This window comes from Argiope bruennichi, chromosome 10, assembly GCF_947563725.1.
Source record: "Argiope bruennichi chromosome 10, qqArgBrue1.1, whole genome shotgun sequence".
NCBI classification, from domain to species: Eukaryota; Metazoa; Arthropoda; class Arachnida; order Araneae; family Araneidae; genus Argiope; species Argiope bruennichi.
In genome coordinates, this window is record NC_079160.1 from 97839981 (window position 1) to 97860116 (window position 20136).

General features: G+C 29.7%; 1 protein-coding gene across 1 annotated transcript in view; it reads right to left on the bottom strand.

The window, feature by feature from the left end:
- Positions 1-960: 960 nt before the first annotated feature.
- The window catches only part of LOC129987557 (peroxidase-like), a 45898-nt gene continuing 26722 nt past the window's right edge, over positions 961-20136 (bottom strand). The window contains exons 7-14 of the mRNA XM_056095523.1: positions 18832-18936; positions 17251-17358; positions 12449-12584; positions 10515-10871; positions 8802-8996; positions 4815-4984; positions 3695-3797; positions 961-1092 (exon numbers count right to left, since the gene is read on the bottom strand). Of these exons, the coding sequence (XP_055951498.1) occupies positions 1029-1092; positions 3695-3797; positions 4815-4984; positions 8802-8996; positions 10515-10871; positions 12449-12584; positions 17251-17358; positions 18832-18936 (1238 nt within the window). The 3' untranslated portion in view covers positions 961-1028. The remainder of the gene's footprint in view (positions 1093-3694; positions 3798-4814; positions 4985-8801; positions 8997-10514; positions 10872-12448; positions 12585-17250; positions 17359-18831; positions 18937-20136) is intronic.

The window sequence follows — 20136 nt, forward strand, 5'->3', positions numbered from 1 at the left end:
ACCACAAAAATTTACAAGATGCCGCTATGTGACATTGATTATACGGCATTGCATGAAAGCAGATAGAAAGGGGCTCTAATTTTTTTTTTTTTTTTTTTTTTTTTGTAAAATTGCAAAAATTGCATTTTTTTTTAGGAAAGACGCCTAAATAGATAACCTTAAAAATACAAAATTTGATCAAAATCGTTATAGCCGTTTCTGAGATTTACGAAATAAATTTTTTATATATACAAAAATTGCTCATTTATAGTTATATGATTAAATATCTTATATTAACCAGGCTGCGATAAATATATAAATATTAACCAGGCGGGGATAGCATGGTTGGTAGAGCGTCGGATTCGCGTCCCTTAGGTTGCGAGTTCAAATCCCGTCCCCGCGTGTTTGGTGGCTGACGCGCGTTAAATCTGTCGTGGTCATAAAGTCCTCCATGTCGAGAGTAATACCACTGGGGGTACTGGATCAGGGGTGATCGTTCTCTGATTCAGGTCTAAATTACGATCTGTGTTTGAGAGAATGAAATGCGTGAATGAAGTCCGCCCCGTAAACAGGGCTGTGACGTGTGTGTAGCAAAGTCGTTCTCTTGGCCCTAGATGGCGTTACTATAGAAACAAGAGGCGCTCCCCCAGGCCTAAATCCGCTGTCTTCGAACAGCGGCCATAAGAAACAACAACAACAGATTAAATATTGTAAAGGAATTGAAGCATGTGCAGGTTTTGATATTTTTCTATGCATGATAAATGTTATATAATGTTGCCCATTGTTTGTTTTCCATTCAAAAGTTGGAATTGTTTACTGTAATTATCGACAAATTTAGTGATTATTAATCTTGTATTTTATATGTTATTTTTCTGCTAATTTATAGCTAATGTCCAACAAGCAGTAAAAAAAAGATTCTAGCATGCTCTTAGATGTGATCACCGAAACATGCTTTCACGGCTTATAGCAATAGAAAACGCATTAAAAATAATAATTTATTTAAATTTTACAAATTATAAATATGATTTTAAAAGAATCATCTTCACATTTTATTGTGCTTTCCATGGCGAAAGGTCCACTTTTGGTATGTCACTGCATTTCACTTGAAAATTACTGAAATAAAAATATTGATAATATCAAAATCAATTTAACAAAAAATCTAAAACTATACCTTATCTTCAATCAATTATTTTAACATTAGAGTTACAAAACGAAAATTTAGAGAAACTTTCTTATTCACTGAAAATTCATTTATTTAATAATTAAAAACAAATTGCTTATCCATAAAACAAAATACTTTTTTTGTGATTTTTTAAAAGTTGCGCTAAAGATATTACAAATAAAATGTGCTAAGTAAATTGATAACAAGTCAATATAAATTGATTCCATTATTTAAAACTTATACAACCAGATGATTAGTTAAGAAATTTTATCGTAAGGTCATAATATATCATCTCTTATATATTATGACGCTAATGTGTGAGATTTTTTAAGAATAAGTTTAAGAATTCAAATATGCATATGAATTATGATACAGGATATCAATATACATAACTGAAATATCTCTTTAAGGTTATGGAAGTCCTTCATTTTCCTGTTGTACTTTGAAGCACCAGTGTTTCTTTTTTGGTAGAAGATTTCTATGATAAAATTATTTACTGGGGCAAACAACATATTTAATTATTACGGATGTCCAATTTTACAGAGGGCCTATATTTCTTCCGAAATCGGCATATTCTCTCAATTTTGGTACAAATAATGTTCTGTTTTCTAATTAAGTGTTTCTTATTTGCTTCGTGTTTCTCAATGCACAGATGTGCCGTTTTTCAATGATTTATTTTATAAAAATGCTGTATATCTAATATGCCCTTTTTATCGCAGTTTTAACGAATCAGAAAACAGCAATGATATGTTTAATTTTGTTCAATTATTTATTTCATCAAAAGCTGACAATTATATCCGGAAATAGATTTTTATTATACGGCATTCATATGCTTTAATATAATTTGATCAGTTTTAATCATTAACCAGATAAAATCTTTTCTCGCCTGGATTGTTTTATTAAATATAAATTATAGTAGAAGAGGAACGTTTAAAAATTTTGATTCCAGGATTTTTCGGCAATAAGTATTATAAATAATTCTTCGGAAAATTTAAAATATTCTTCTATTTGGAAGAATAGTCCATCTCTGTATGGTTTTAAAATATGTATTTCTTCAAATAAGATATTAAGAGCTTGTAATAAATTGCTCTTGAATGATCCAGATGACCTCACACAATAATTTAAATATTAATTTTATTTAATATTCTATGTTATTAATTGAAAAAAATGTTCAAAAATTTATTGAAAAGATAATGCAGTTATAATTTTGTTTCAAATTGAATGAAAATAAAATCATAAATAAAATTATAAGATAAAATCATAAAATCATAAGATGCCCTTTGTAATGATGCATTGTTTTTTAAATGAACATCTTAGTTATTATTATGAAGTGATCCTAAAATTTGCTTAAAAATCAAAAAATAAAGAATAAAATGAGTCATCTTAAGTGAAATTAATATATTTTAATTTTATTCATTATAGGTAAATATATAAGCGAATCATTTAAAGTTAGTTATTATTAAAATATTTTTAAAAACATTTAACTCATATTTAGTATGTAATTATATTTTTATGCAAACTTTTTATATGAACATCTGAGTTATTATTAAGAAATAATCCTAAAATTTGCTTAGAATCAGAAATAAAGAATAAAACGAGTCATCTTAAGTGAAATTAATAAATTTTAATTTTATTAGTTAAATAAAACCTTATGTTAGAACATTTAAATTTTAATAGTTATAAGTTAACTTATAGGCGAATCATTTAAAGTTAATTATTATTAATATATTTTTTTAAACATTTAACTCATATTTAGTATGTAATTATCTTTTTATGCAAAACTATCCTTTTTTTATTATATATTAAATTATAATTAAAACTTTATGAAAACCACAATTACAATTTTATACTGTGACGAAAAAATAAATAAGAGAAATGATGGTTATCTGTTTAATTTTCAATAACTCCCGTAAATTAATGAACTGTATTACAATATGCATGAATCTGTTATATGTATTTTTTCTACTTTGCATAATGCCAGGATCTTTTATTATCTGTTGTTGCCGTAGTTTTTTGACAATTAATGTGGATATTTAATAAATCTTTTTCAGTTTCATATGAAAGAAATCGAATTTGATAGAATTTTTTCATCAGAAGAAAAAATACTGCAATTAATAAATAATAATGGAATAAAAAATACTTTTTTTTTTAGTTTTTTGCTTATTTCTGCTGTCGATTTTTTAAAACTCTCCTCTGTTTTAGGTCCGATATTTAAAAACATTTTTAATCAAATAATGTTATGATCAACGAATAGAAAATTACTGTTTTTTTTAATTTATTCATGGCATATTAAGTGAGTGGAAAAGAAAATAACATATATTTGAGATGGGAAATTACATTTCAAATATGCATTACATGACTTTATAATCGACATTATGTAAAGTTTAGAGATAATTTTCATGTCTTAATTAACTGACGAATGCATACAGAATTTTATTAACCGATTCATAAAGGAGAAACTAAATAAAAAATTAAATCTAATTATGGGTATAATTTGCAAATTCTGTCTAATATAAAAAAATAAAATAAAATTTCAAACATAAATAAACAAACCTGTTTGAAGGCAGTAACATAGAATTTAATTGCACTTCAGAAATATAAGTATTATCACACAAGAGACGGGATAAGGACGCTTGTTTAATAGAAGTTCTTTGAGCTGCAAGAAAAATTTGGATATGTAGAAATATAGTATTATGTTAACGTTAGAAACATATTATATTAATAGAAATATATTAATTTTATTATTAGATTATTATGTTCATTAATCTGTTATGTTAATATGTAGAAATATATCAAATATATAAAAATCTCGTGTCACGGTGTTTGTGTTCGTACTCCTCCGAAACGGCTCGACCGATTTTTATGAAATTTTTTATGTGTATTTGGTAAGTATGAGAAGCATGAGTTTGGTAAGTATGAGAAAGGAAATTGTCACTGGGAGCCGAAACGGGGCTATATAGGGGGTTGGCTCTAGACCTCCTACCAAAACGTTTCCACCAATAGTATAGTTTTCACCATTTCGCCACCTGTTGTCTACTCATTGCTTAGCTCTCGTATACTTCAACGATTTGTCTGTGAATGTCCGATAGAGATACATTCTTTTCCCATAGAAATCGTATCACGGCTCGCACCTCTGTGCGAGACCACTTCTCTAGACGTTTTGTCATTACCGTCGCTGTTTCAGGTCTCAGTACTAATGTTCCAGATCTGCTCGAACGAACGGTCTAAGACAACTAGCGCCATCTGTCTCCAATCTGTGTAACAATAATCCCATCCACAATTTCTACTTTCCAAATACTGCTGCTTGTAAATTTTTTTTGGATGTATATGTCGCATATGTATCTATATAAAATATATATAGGTCTATCTGTATAATGTATTTTCTGTCTATTTTTATTGGTAAATAGTATAGAATGCAATTTAAATGTACTAAACCTTCGTTTGGATTTTAGATTGTGTTATAAATGATACATTCATTTTGATTGCTTTAAGTAATATTTTGTTTTCGCATTACAGAGTGTTAATAAACATGAATCATCATATATATTTTTAATGTTCGTATAAATAGGAAGTTTAATAAGAAAATTTCCAAAATAAATAAAATGTTATTAGCAAGTTTAAAAAAAATATTATTCAGCGACTTGATTTCAATAATTACTAAAACACTTCTCACCAGCTGTGAAAGATCCTGCCTCCCCAATGTGCTCGAAATAAAATCTATCGCCGTATTTCAAATGGTAATATTGCCTTGCTATTATACAGACGGCAGTTGGACCTACTTTCGCTCCTCTGGCATCGTGTTCCAATTGCAATCCAACATACAAATCAACGTCCTGCACTTTCCTAAAATTAAATGAAAACTCAATAAAAATATTAATTAAGTGGAGTGGAATTTTAGTCAGATTTTGTTAAGTTACTGCAATTATTTAAGTAATAAATCAAGCGGGGGATTATGAAAGAGGGGATAAGAATCATTTAAAAAAAATCGTTTCCTGCAGTAGTTATACACGTTTTCTTTAGTGTTATTTCATTAGTTTTCTCTAGTTAAAAATGTGAGAATTTATTGCACACAACAAGATGGTGAATGTTTGCCATTGAATATAGAAGAGAAACATAATCCGCTAATGTTGAATAAGTATTAGCCAAGAAAAGGGGATTGAAGCTAGAAATGCAAGACAACACAATGACTCAAACAATTCTCAAGGTTTAATTATGTTGCTGTTGTGAAGCAATACTAGCGCTAGTTTGGGACGGACCTCGTATTTTTGAACCGCGGTCAGATGACGAGAACGACACCTGAGCTGGCACCTCCCTCTCCACACCACATCACACCAACGGGCCTCGTCAAACAATTCTCAAAGCTCAAAATAAAGTTTAAAAGTATTTTTTCAAAATAAATAACAGAGAATGAAGTACTATTGTATTGGTATTTTGGAAGTGTTTTGATATAATGCTTATTTCATCCACATAATAGAGAATCCCACGATTACTTCTGCAATGGAATCCCCCTATATATTATGATCGAAGTGTTTCACACATGACAAAACAAGAAGTGCAGAGCAGAAAAGAACGCAGAACAGGCACACTATTCCACCATTCATGGAATAAGAATCTAAAAATTTCCATGCTATTCAAGGATCTCACATCATTTCATCTGCTATCCAGTAATTTATATATGATAACATGTTATTGAAAGTTCCCATTCGATTAGTAGTAGCGGTGGGTTAGTAGTTTGTAAGATATTTTTACGAACCTGTGATGCGGCTTCCCAGCATAGTGGGTTCCATAGGAGGTTCCAGAGCTTGGCGATAAACTTGGCGACCCTTTGACAACTTTGGCGCCAAAATAGATTATACCCGAAACATCGAGAATTTTTCCGATGCGTCCAGTAGGAACGGAGATACGCCTTCTAGCCCCGCCTCCCGAGACCTATAAATGGAAGCACCCGCAGCTGCCGGGCAGTGGTGAATTGAGTCGCGAGCCAGTGGAGTGCGAGAATAGTCGGAAGCGAAAGAGTAGTCGTCGTCGTGAATCCAGAGTCATGAACCGACGGTGAATTGAGTTGCGAACCAGTGGAGTCGAAGAGTAGTCGGAACCGACCTTCCAGAGATAAGCGGAGCAGCGACGGAGTGAAGCTAGTGCTGAACTAAGCTGTGTGCTACTGGCTGTAGTAGTCATTGTATGCTGCTGTGTATGCTGTTGTATGCTGCACGTCTCGGCCGAACGTCTTGTGTTCTGTATAGAGTTGTCGTCTTTGTGATGTCCTGTGTGTCTTCGTGTAAATAAACGTCGTTGTTTTATTTTCTACTGCCGCCTGGTGATTGAGCGTTCTTCACACCATATAACCCCCACTATCCAAACGAACCCCGGAAATTTCGTAACAATATTTAATATCGCTTCTTCAAGGAAGGTCCGTGTTGTGACTGGTATTAACTTCTAGATGATAATTTGTAAAAGGTTCCGAATGGAACATTTATTGCTATCTATCGATGAAATTGTAAAATAGTTGATTATCCCCTACGTTGAAGTAAAATGGATATTACATCACTATCTTTCTTTTTTCAAAGACTTGGAAGAAAATGCCTTAAATGTAGGCAATTAAGCCTTTGCTTGAAGAGTTGAAGTAGGTGAACTTGGGAGATACAAAAATGAAGAACTTCGGAATTGGATACAGTGAAGTCGCTGAAATTAAATAACAGTAGAGGTTATCAGATGCTGAGGTCTAATACAGAAAGAAAGTATATTCCTTGAGAATAGAATTTCATTGGCGTTGAGATTGCAATGAAAATTTTCGAGAATAAAGGCTGGAGTATGCTTATAGATGGAAATAGAAGTAAATTTAATAGCAAAGGATAATATCAATTATTTATCTAAATTATAATAATTGTATTGTAAAGAATTTCCGTATCTAAATTTTAATTATATGTGCAATTAAGAATAAGTAATAATTTAAGGCAAACTATTGAAAAACTTTATTTATACAAGACTAATGAAAAAAATCCTAATCGTGGAAAAGATGTTATTACTATCCATTTTCCATTTCTGCTGTGGGAAATAGTCTGGCTGCTTTCTTAGACAAACTGAAAATTCGAAATTGCAATCACCATATTCTTTAGTAATGATCCTTTTATATTATTAAAGATTTCGCAAAAGTAATCATCAACACGCATTCAGCACTTGTCTTGCAATTGAGAATTTTTTTTCTTTTTTCTATGGATGAATTGATACACTAGACTTCATTTTGCATACAGGGTTTCTCTTTTGGTAATCCAAAACAAACACTAATCTACAGATGTTCAAGGAACATTATATATTCAAAAACACACTTATATACAAAATAGAAAAGCTCTTTGATCAATAAAAATATTAATTTTTTTTAATTTTGAGTTGTATATGCTATACATATGGTCAATAGACTTACATCAAAAAGTAAAATCAACGCATCGTACGTAAAAAAGAAAAAAAACTAATGATAACAGCATTTGAAAATGTAACTACTTAAAACTAAGCGTTAAACAAAAAATAATAAATGCGCTGATAATTGCATTAGGATGTTATTGTTTTGGGCAAAGCAAGCCCTACAGAGAGTCATTATAGTCTCTAATAATAATAAAATATATGTGTGAGCATTTGTGACAGCATTAGAGTTTTACAGGATACACTTTTGACACAGTTACCAAATTTGACTCTTAAATATTTTGTTGAGTATGAATATGTACCTGAAAGTGATTTTTCAAAAAATTCAACAATAACTTTATTTATCTTAAAATTAATAAGTATTTTGTAGTTTTCCTTGACAATACCTAAACTTGTTAATACACAAAACTGATTTCAACTCCATTTTAAAAATTACCTTTTAACTCTTTCACTACTGACACAGCCCAACCGTCTGTGCAAATTCTATCCTGACTGGTCGGTTTTTGTATCAAAAGAGGAGTGCAGGATGTATATCAAGGACATTTTTGGTGATAACTCGTTTTTCATCCTGCACCCCTCGTTTGAAATATAAACCGGGCCAGTCAGGATAGAATTTGCTCTGCCGGTTGGACAGCAGAAGTTTAAATGTCATGTGATTTTTTTTTGTTAATTTTTAAATGATTTTCAACAATGCATCTGACTATTATAATGAAATGTGAATTGAATAGCTTTCATTGTTATTTCAAATATTTATTCTTATAATTTCATATTGTTGAAATCTAAGGAAGTAAAATTTTACTTTATGTCTGTGCTGCTTTACATGAGAGATCAGGAAATGAAATTACATTACCGTAAAACACAAAACGTAATTTCAAATAAATTACCCAGATAGTTTAGTTTTCAATGACATTATATTATCTTTACTCTCGATTACATTAAGGAGTTTTGTGCGTCCGGTAAATACGGCAAATGTAACGCATTAAAAATCCCAAAATTTATATAGGTGTCATATTTAATGCTTAAAATTGCTTCATTGAATGAATCACAAAATCAAATTATATATATAAGATATTCAGGTGAAATTCAACACAAGCTGATGAGTCCCAGTGAGTCAGCTAATGACCAAAGGCGGCTAAGGATAAAAAGTTTTGCAAAGAGGAATAAGTTGCAGTTGACGAAACATCAATAAATAATAAAATAAAAAAAATGAATAATGTTTAATAAATAAATAAATGAAACTTACGCATAATTCCTTTTCAGTAGCATGACACCTTCGTTTGAAATTATTTCATAATTCACAAGGTCATCGAAGGATTGGATGTCGACTTGTCCGTCAGAACAGAAGTAAACATAGTGCACATAAGGGGCGATCCCATGATCTCTCCCTCTTTGTACGTCTCTTGCAGCCAAGTCACTTCCGTACGGTGCTCCATTCTTTCTACAAATATATTAGAAAACAAATGTTGTGAGAAATGCAATAATTAATTCAATGTTATTACTAAATATAGGTATTTATATCTATCTATCTATATCTATGTATATGTAATATATCTACTGTTACATCTCTCTCTCTATTATATATATATATATATATATATATATATATATATATATATATATATATATATATATATATATATATATATATATATATATATATATATATATATATATATATATATATATATATATGTAATGGTATTTAAAACTCTAATTTCAATTTAATTACTTTCCAAGGTTTTATCTTAATTTAACCCATATCAAAATCATTCTAAAATATTCTCTTATTTCCTTATCCGATTCCACTGTTTCTACTGCGTGAAGGGCTAGAAAAATGTCCAATAAGCACATTCTTTTTTAAAAGATCCCCGTGTTTCCCTTACTTGTGATTGACATGCGTCAGAAATCCGTATCAGAATCTTAATAATATATTAGCACTATAAAAAAAAATATATTCTCTATCAATATTTCATGTTATATAAGACGAGGGATAATTTCTTTCTCACTTCTTCCCCACTTCTGCTTATGTGCCGCTCAGAGGGCGGACGTGCCTTGTCCGCACCTTCTTGTAAATAATTATACCTTCCTGGGATAGAATAAAGCGAACTTAAAAACAATTGAAAGTGTTTCCACTGCTTGTCGGACCTGCCACCTACTTCCAAAATTTTAAATGCTTATGTATATATATATATACAGCTACATTTATCTATCTTTATATCTATACTTATATCTGTCTATCTATACATATATGTATATATAAATATGAACACAGGCATTACAAGACAAAAAAATAAGAAACATTGAAATCCGAATATAAAATTGTCACTTATTTAGTTATATTCACTCTGATTCTTTAAAACAATGTGGGTGATTTAAACAAATCATGATTTTATTGAATAAAATTGAACTAATAATATATATTTTGAAAATGATTAAAATAATAGTTGAATATATGTTAGTTGAAAGTTATTTCTGTATAACTTCTATAAATGTGGAAACACAGGAAGCGAAATTGAAATAGCTGTTCTGAAATGCATGCAATTCGAACTTGGTGGCCAATATTTCAAAGATTAAATTAGTAGACCTAAAAAGATGTTACTTATATTACTTATATGAGTAGAGTATTTTACATTATAGATTTAGTTTAGTCATAATTATACCGCGTATTGAAGAAAGGCCGAGCTATTTTGGGATGGTTTTCGGATTTTTTAGCCATAATTAAATAAGGATGACGGCATTCGGAATCTCTCTTAATGCTGCGTTATACCGCACACACAGCTGGAGGACATATGTTTTCACCGAATTTAATATGAACAAGACATTCATACCACGGCAGATTGTCAGTTTAATCTGGAAACTTCTTCATCGAATTAGCTATTTTACATCTACGCCACTGCGACTCAGAAAATTTATCGATACTGAAAAAGGCTTTACAGAATGCATAATAATTGCTCACCTAGTTATGAAATCTGTGACATCATTAACAAACCATCTGTCAAATTTCTCAGAAGGTACACTGGTTGCACCATTCAGGATCTCCCCAGCATGTCCTTTCCATAGGAGTCCAGGATTGGAAAAAAGATTTACAAACTGAAGATTTAGCGCCCCCACGTCTGTTGCAATCATGCTGTGGATTCGAAAAGCAGCAGTAGAAAACTCGTTCCAAACTCCCAACTGTACCTCTGGGTTATACCTTGTACCCCCAGAACCGTTTTTCACATGCAAATCGAACTTTGACATATAGTAGTGACCAAGCAGATGTGGTAGATGCTCATGGAAGTTTATGTATTGCAGTTGTGCGATATTTATCCGTCTGCAAAAATGAATATCATTTATAATTTTAACATTAAGAAGTTTATTTTCGTACTGTTTTATAGTTTCTTGGAGATAATGATTTAAATAAAAATATATAATATTACAAATTTATTTTTCAAAAATGTAAAAAAAAAAAAAAAAAAAAAAAAAAAAAAAAATATGCAAATGTTTTTTTTTTATATTTTCAAGCGTTGAGCTGGAGAGCATTTCGATCATATAATTTTTAACTGCGTTTGTTACGATTATAGAAGCCATTTTACAAAAAGGAAAAAAAAAAAACTTTTAAAAACTAAACCTTGTAGAAACAAATTTCAATGTATCACATTCTATCAAGAATATTCTGAAAAATTTTAGTTTGGGTACAAAATTGTGAAAATGCTTTACATATTCATTTTGGTTCGTAATATTGAAACAAAAGCAGAGAGTCTGTTTAACAGGAAATGTAAATTGTTAAACTATCGGTGATTTCATCTATTATTAATCGGTTTTGGTATTTTAATACCCATCTAATAGCAAATATTGCAAACAAAATCCCCTGAATTTACTTCTAATAAAAATACAGCTCTCTAAATTCTAATTTATCCACTTCTAATAAAAAGGAATTCTCTTTAATACTTTTGTAACATTTTTGATGGACGATTTTAATGTTGGCAGGTTCGCAGTAAAATCAATTATATTTTATGCATTCGATGAATTGTCAGACAAGATCTAACAATTAATGTCAAATCTACGGATAAATAACTCGCCCTTACAAAACCGAGTTACTTCAAATAATCAAGGCCTGTTGAACGTATGAATATGTTACGAATGTAAACAGTTCGCTACCATATTAGAAAAAGATATTTACAGAGATTTATGTTGGTTTCTAAGGTAATGATCTTCGGCCTTGGCAACAAAAACGAAAGTTCTGGAAAAAATAAGCTCTTAGAAAATTCTCTACAAGTAACCAAGATCCGTAGATTCGTCTAGAGAATTCTCTGTATCGTGAAGTATCTCTATCATGTCAGGTGCCGTTACGAATCTATATAGATCAAACGAATTTTGTTCTTGAAGCAAACTTTTAAGTTGTAAACGCGAGTGTTGTTGATAAGTCTTTTAATGTTATTTAGTCAGCTGTCTGCTTGTGTGTTATTCGTTTCTACAAATGCTGATCTCTTTGGACACTTTTTTTTATGTGTGTGTGTGTGTAATTTGTGTTTCATGCTTCCTTTAATATTCGTGGAATAAAATGTATTTTTCCATTATTCAGCTTGTTGAACTACAATCATCATATATACACAAGAATTCTATTTTTCTTTCTAATATTTGTAGAAAGTTCTATAAACTATACTTCTGATTAAAAAGTCTACACACGTTAGCTATTTTTATCCTTCTGAAGCAGGGAAAATCAGATTATACGGCTAATAGTACAGATGAGATCCTTTTTTTGATAAAATATAGCTGACAGCCACAAGAGATTGCCATTTAAAGAAACAGTATTATGTTTGGCATGGAAGTGGAGGTAATTGAATCCCACATACTTAATATATTCATATACTTAATATACTATGATAATTTAAATATCAAAATTCTTGCCTTGCTTCTTGGTACAGTCGTTCATCGTCCCAGTTTGGGTTCAATTTTTTCAGTTCCTCAGCAATTCTGTTATGTTCCCTCATGTAAACTGTTTGCATGCTTGTTAAAGCAGCATGTTGATTTATGCGCGAATCTCCTGAAAAAAATGCTAAGCTATCAGAAACAGCATTTAAAAATCTATCAATGGTATATAAATTCTTCTAATCTTTATCTCTAATGCTACTAATAGTGATAATGGAGAATGTGTAGGTGCCTATATGTGTGTTCCGTATGCTTGTTGGTACTTTACGGGAAATTTAATGAATGCTTTTGAATTTCCTTTCTGATATTTATTTCGGCTGAATTTCCTTTCTGATATTTATTTCGGCTGAATTTCCTTTTAATATTATTTCTTTTAGGATCAGATATTTATATTTTGTTTTAAGGAATAATTATTTAATAAAAAAATCATATTGTATCTCTGTATATTAATAGAAAAATCTCTTTACTTTTACTTCTTTTTACATTTAATCTTTAATATATCTTGCGAACCAATATTATAAATATAATAGAGCCTTATAGTATGAATATTTTTTCTCAAACTCTCTAACAGAAGGCATTGCTAACATGAAATCAAAATTTAATTAAAATTATAGATTTACTCTTAAAATGTCCTGGAAATATTCAAAAGTTTTATTGTCATAAAAATATATACAATTGAATAAAATTTAAAAAAGTTCCAGTTGAGGAGAATTGTTGTAAAAAATTGATTGCAAAATTATATCTTTCCAAATATGAAACAAATTGTATTAAATAAAAAAGTGGGATTTACTTAAAATTTTTTTAACTAAATTCGCTTTTATGTTCGCCATTTTTTCCTGAAGCCGAAATATGTACTTGACAGAGTGATATTAAACTTACAATAGAATCTGTGTAAATTTTCTTCAGTATTCTATAAATAGAATGAAGCAGGATGATTCGAAATTTTCCTAAAAGAATCTTAAGTAATTGGAAGTGATGCATCTTCACATAACATGGCATAGTAATTAATGTCAATCAGAAATTATAATTTTTTAAGTATATATAACATTTTCACGTAGTTTGGAAATAATTTCTCCTTACATAACACGAATAACAATAATTAGTATGAATTGGAAGTGACAGATAGTTTAACTGTACATAGGACTTCCAAGTGTTAAGAAATAATGCATCTTCACATAGCAAGGTAAAGCATTAAATGTCAGAAAATGTGATAGAATGTTTACAAATGTGTAGATAGGTGTAAAATAACATAAATAATTAGTTTAATTTTATTGTTTTTTAGAAACTAAAAGTGCCATCGAAATAAATTCAATTCTCATAATTAGTTTCAGTTTTCTCCATTCACACGAAATTGTCAATAACAAAAAATCTGAACCCAACGGACTTATCTCGGGAAATCCTTTAAACTAAGAAAAATGGAACAACGAAAAAAAAAAATAAAAAATAGTAAGATATTGACAATGAAAGCAAATGAAGAAATCATCAAGGAATAATATTTGAATATATAGAGTAATTCAAAATGAATATAGCAATTACAAACGGCTATACCTATTTAATGAAAAAGAAATTATCGATAAGATTAACACAGAATATAGACGGATCTTCAAAATTTCTTTATGTAAATTGCAGGTGCAGTGAAGCGGAAGCTACGCATGTACGAGTTGAAACTTTCCAACGACAAGAAACCAGTTCATTATGAGCGTCTCATTAGTGAAAATGGCGAGTCAGGACTTGACACCCTGCGATTTTTATTCATGGAGTTATATGAAAGGCAGGGTGTATGTGCTTCCCATGCCCCAAACAACTGAAGAACTCAAAGTACGCATTTGTAATGCACTTGCGTCAGTGACTATAGACGTGCTTTGGAATATATGGCATGAATTGGACTACTGCCTAGATATTGTCCGTGTGATCAAGGGAAGTCACGTAGAGCGTCTATGATGTGTGTATACAAAATTTTGAAGTTCCATCTATATTCTGTGTTAATCTTATCGATAAATTATTTTTCATTAAATAGTTATAACCATTTGTAATCGGTATTTTCATTTTGAATTACCTTGTATAATAGGATGGAGTGACTTATGATTTCAGAGTTTAACGTTTTCGCCCTAAAATATTAGTTGAATAAAACCCGAGAATGCAGCTTTCCTAGAGTTAAAATTGATTAAAAACCAAATATCAAAATGAATCGATTAGTTAAGGAAAAATACATAATCCGTAAGGAATATTTGATCATAGAACGGGTGTATGATATTTAAATTTAAATGTATTTATATCAAGACCTGTGATTTAGACAATGATCGGACAACTTTTTTTGGGTATAAGTGCAAGAAAATATATAGATAATTTGTACTTTTCATTGATATTTTAAGATTATAAATTTTTAATGTATATTTTTTACTGATTATGACATGCGCCAGTTTTCTTACTTCAATAGTAAATACCATTAATACTGATTTATTGATCTGCTAATATTCTGATTTGCTACCATTTAAAGTTACCATTATTCTGATTTGTTTTAATTTAAAATTACCATTATTCTGATTTGTTTTAATTTAAAATTACCATTATTCTGATTTGTAAAAATTTAAAATTACCATTATTCTGATTTAAAATTACCATTATTCTGATTTGTAAAAATTTAAAATTACCATTATTCTGATTTGTTACAATTTAAAATTACCATTATTCTGATTTAAAATTACCATTATTCAGATTTGTTGCAATTTACAATTACCATTATTCTGATTTGTTGCAATTTAAAATTACCATTATTCCGATTTAAAATTACCATTATTCTGATTTAAAATTACCATTATTCTGATTTGTTGCAATTTAAAATTACCATTATTCTGATTTGTTGCAATTTAAAATTACCATTATTCCGATTTAAAATTACCATTATTCTGATTTGTTGTAATTTAAAATTACCATTATTCTGATTTGTTGCAATTTAAAATTACCATTATTCTGATTTGTTGCAATTTAAAATTACCATTATTCTGATTTGTTGCAATTTAAAATTACCATTATTCTGATTTAAAATTACCATTATTCTGATTTGTAAAAATTTAAAATTACCATTATTCTGATTTGTTGCAATTTAAAATTACCATTATTCTGATTTAAAATTACCATTATTCTGATTGGTTGCAATTTAAAATTACCATTATTCTTATTTGTTGTAATTTAAAATTACCATTATTCTGATTTGTTGCAATTTAAAATTACCATTATTCTGATTTGTTGCAATTTAAAATTACCATTATTCTGATTTGTTGCAATTTAAAATTACCATTATTCTGATTTAAAATTACCATTATTCTGATTTAAAATTACCATTATTCTGATTTGTTGCAATTTAAAATTACCATTATTCTGATTTAAAATTACCATTATTCTGATTTGTTGCAATTTAAAATTACCATTATTCTGATTTGTTGCAATTTAAAATTACCATTATTCTGATTTAAAATTACCATTATTCTGATTTGTTGCAATTTAAAATTACCATTATTCTGATTTAAAATTACCATTATTCTGATTAGTGACAATAAATCTTCTATTATGCAAATTTGTTGAAAGATAATTCTACTACTATTCTGATTTGTTTCAGCTTAAGTTGTGTAGTATAGTTAATTATGATATAGTACTGCCGTATTGCAGTTCATCAAATTAACACATTGTTAACTGGAAACATCATATGCATCTTTTAATAGCCATACGTTGTTGACTGGATCATCTTCATATGACATCCTCCGATAATCATGCAACCATGCGTTGCTGACCGGGAACTACGTAGGTGCTTGCTACACAGTCTATCATACACTTAAAAAATATTAAAATACTTTAAAAACATATGTGCGAAGTAATTTTTTTAATAATTATTTATATTATAAGAATTTTTTTTTCCTTCGAAAAAAAAACAAAAACACCCGTGGGTTACACACGTTAGTTCTCACAAACTCTCGTCGTCCTCTAGTCAACAATGCGTTAATATCCAGATTTAATGCAGATTACATATTCTACTTAACTGATATGTATAATTCTGAAGTAAAATGGCTTCAAAGTTTTGTTTGTTTTGAAATGTTATTATTATATCATTATTGAAAACCTTATCATTGTAATCTGTAACAATTTATGAGAATTATCAACTTCTAGGTATGCGTAATTTCTATATTACTTAAAATAAATGCTTTCAATATTTGAAAATCTATTGACTTTTTAAGTGATTTTAAATGGCCTGGTTAATTCTGGCAAAATTTTATCAAAATTGATAGATTGGTATTTACATTCCAGATATATTTATTCTATATTTGGTAAATGCCAGCTTAATTATCTATTGTTTGATTTGGCTTAATTATCTTTGCTTATTATCCAGCTTTAGCAAATAGCAGATTATCTTTGAAATTCTAAATTTTATGTGTAATAAAATAGATGTGATTTATTATGATGCTTAATGCTGATGATGATGCCTAATAATTCCCAATAATGATGATAATGCCTAGTAATTCCTAATAATGATGATAATACCTAGTTATTCCTAATAATGATGATAATTCCTAGTTATTCCTAATAATGATGATAATACCTAGTTATTCCTAATAATGATGATAATTCCTAGTAATTCGTAATAATGATGATAATACCTAGTTATTCCTAATAATGATGATAATGCCTAGTAATTCCTAATAATGATGATGGCTGATAATGAAAATAAAAGAGAAAAAGAACATATTTTTCTGAGTAAAAACATTATTGAGTAAGGGAATTCCAATTACCTGCTTGGAAACATTTATATTTTTTTAACATGGGGCAGAAAGTATCTTGAGGATTGTTACCACTGGGAAGTAATTCTCCTATTTTGGTATAATTAGATAATAGTTTTCCTGCAAATAAAATGAGATCCAAATCAAAACCTAAATAAAAAACAGTGCTTTTGTTGATGCCAACTTTAACAGTGTCTTTTTAACTACTAGATTGTATATTAAGAGGATTTTTAGAGATCTAAGTTCACTAGTGTACTAAGACTTTTTGACATTAAAATTGATACTCATATACCGATTCACGAAAGTTATTTTTATCAGGTTTGTTTATAGTTAAACATGGTAACAATTACATTGAAGATATGCTACAAGAGGCGTGAGCCGTAGTAATCCAGCTCTGCTGGAAAATGATTGAAATTGATAATTTGTGTAGTTTCATAAATGTGTAAATATGAATTAAATTTCAAAATTCCTTTTAAACTTACCTTAAAGTCTCGCTAAAAGTTTTATTTCTATTTTTATTTAAATAATAATATAATAGGATTTACAGTGAAAAATCAATTAATGAATTCTAATTAATCAATTAAAACCATTTTTTCAAATTAAAAAACATATCATCGATTAAAAAACGTATTTTTACCCTCTCGCATAAGAAATATAAAGGAAAGAAATGTTTGTTATTACAAAAAAATTCGATCTCGAGAATATGACGGATCTCTATGTTTCAGACCACCCTAAGTCCGAAAAACACATTTTTGACATTACATCTGTCTGTCAGTCTTTGAACACGATAACTCAAGAACGGTTTGAGTTAGGGCGTTGAAATTTGACATATGGAATTAGAAGCAAATCGAGAGATATCTATCAAATTTTGAACAAAATCTATTTACAGAAAGTCTGTCAGTCTGTCTGGTTGTTCGAATGCAAAAACTTGATATCTCTAAAATGCAAACTAGATACATAACATTTGGTACACATGTTTGCTATCTAAAATATATATATTTATCAAATTTTAAACCAAATTCCTCAAACGTTTCATCGTCTGTTGTCGGTACTTTCGCATGCATATAACGCAATGACATAAACGCAACGGCTTAAATCAATGAAATTCGATGTTAACTTGCGAGAACAGCTGTAGCTTTGTGTGAAATTTTAATGTTAATCAGTTGGCAAATAGGTGACCAAAATATATAAAGAAAAAGTTCTATATTTCGTAATTATCGTTCATGAACACCATATATGGTATTCGGGGCCATACATAAAGCATTTTTTGAGAAGGAAGGAGGAAAGGACTTTTATAAGAGAGTATGCGAGATATTTTCTGGGAGGCCATTTCCATTGATTTCATAACTATAATTACATTTAATTAAATGAAACTGAAGTTAGAAAAATGCATATTTTTTTAAGTGAAGAAAATTAAAACATTTTTTAAGACCATTTCCAAAATAAATTCACATTTAATAATACAATTTTAAATTTTCGATTTTAATCCCAATCTAACTAGTCGAACAGAGAAAACGCAAAATTTATAAAAATGATATGTTTTTTTTCGAACGTTTGTCTTGGCATATTTAAATGAATGTATTTCATACAAACCTGTTCCATCATTGGTTCTTAATCCATAAGCTATATTATCATCAGGTCCATATACAATAGAGGCATCCATAGCGGCAGTTTGCTGAGTATTTTGTTGTCTTTTGTCTGGTTCAGAAAAAATATATCTTATTAATTTCAATATAAAAAGCACTAAATGAATAAAACAATATCACGTGAAAATATTGAGAGTAAAATCTTAAAAATTTAATTTTCTTTTTCTATCTTGATTATATTTCAACACAAATTAGCGCTTAATACTTGATATATTTTTTTATAAATACTTTGTCCAACTTATTGTCCTATTCAAGCTAAGTTTAGTCCGGATTTTTTTTTCTAGTAGTTAAAGGCCTTTAAGTTTTAATCTTTTAAACATAGCATTTTCTGGATAACATACTTATTTGATATCAATGTCACAGATTAAAGTGTGCTTGAAAGAAGTCATTTCAAATGCTGCATGGTGGTACATTATTAAGTAATATATCCCCATGATTTTCATTGCAAACACACAACATTAAAGCCCTATATCTTACAGCTGCCTCATGTCATTTCATGGACGGAGTTCCATGTCTATCGAATAATTTCAACCAAATAAGCAGTGGTTCTTTCTATACCATAACTCCCAGCCTAATTATTCTATATTAACTAATTCATCAAGTAAGAAATTTGAATACACGCGGGTCTTATTCTTATATCTTCCTTCTCTAACGCGTCGATACACCCTTTCAAAGGCAATACACCTTAGAGCCGGATGTTTTACATTCTTTCCCTGAAATGAAGAAGTTGTTGGGAGACCAAAACTTCTAGATTAATGAAAGTTTCGAAGGAATATTGAGGCCCATCGCACATCATCGGAAGCAGAATTCTTCAGAAAGGGTGTCAGAAGTTTAGTTTAGTTACATTAACGTCCCGTTGTAAAGCAACACTAGAGCTATTTTGGGACGGACCACGTAATTTTGATCCGCGGTCATATGACGAGGACGATACCTGAGCTGGCACACCCCTCTCCACGCCACACAACACCAGCGGGAGGACGTTTGACATGACGGATTTAACGTGCAACAGACCCCCTTACACGACGGTTCTTCGGTGGAATCGGGTCTCGAACCTGAAACCCTTCGCCTCACAAGCCGAGACCTTACCACCAGGCCACCGCGGCCTCAAGGGTGTCAGAGCGTCTTCTGAATATGCAGAGCTCAAATGAGCCATAAAAGAAAAGAAAATGGAACAAAGGGAATTCATTACCAAAAACAATGTACACATATGAATATTTTCCACATAATTTACGTACAAATTCAAACATGTTTG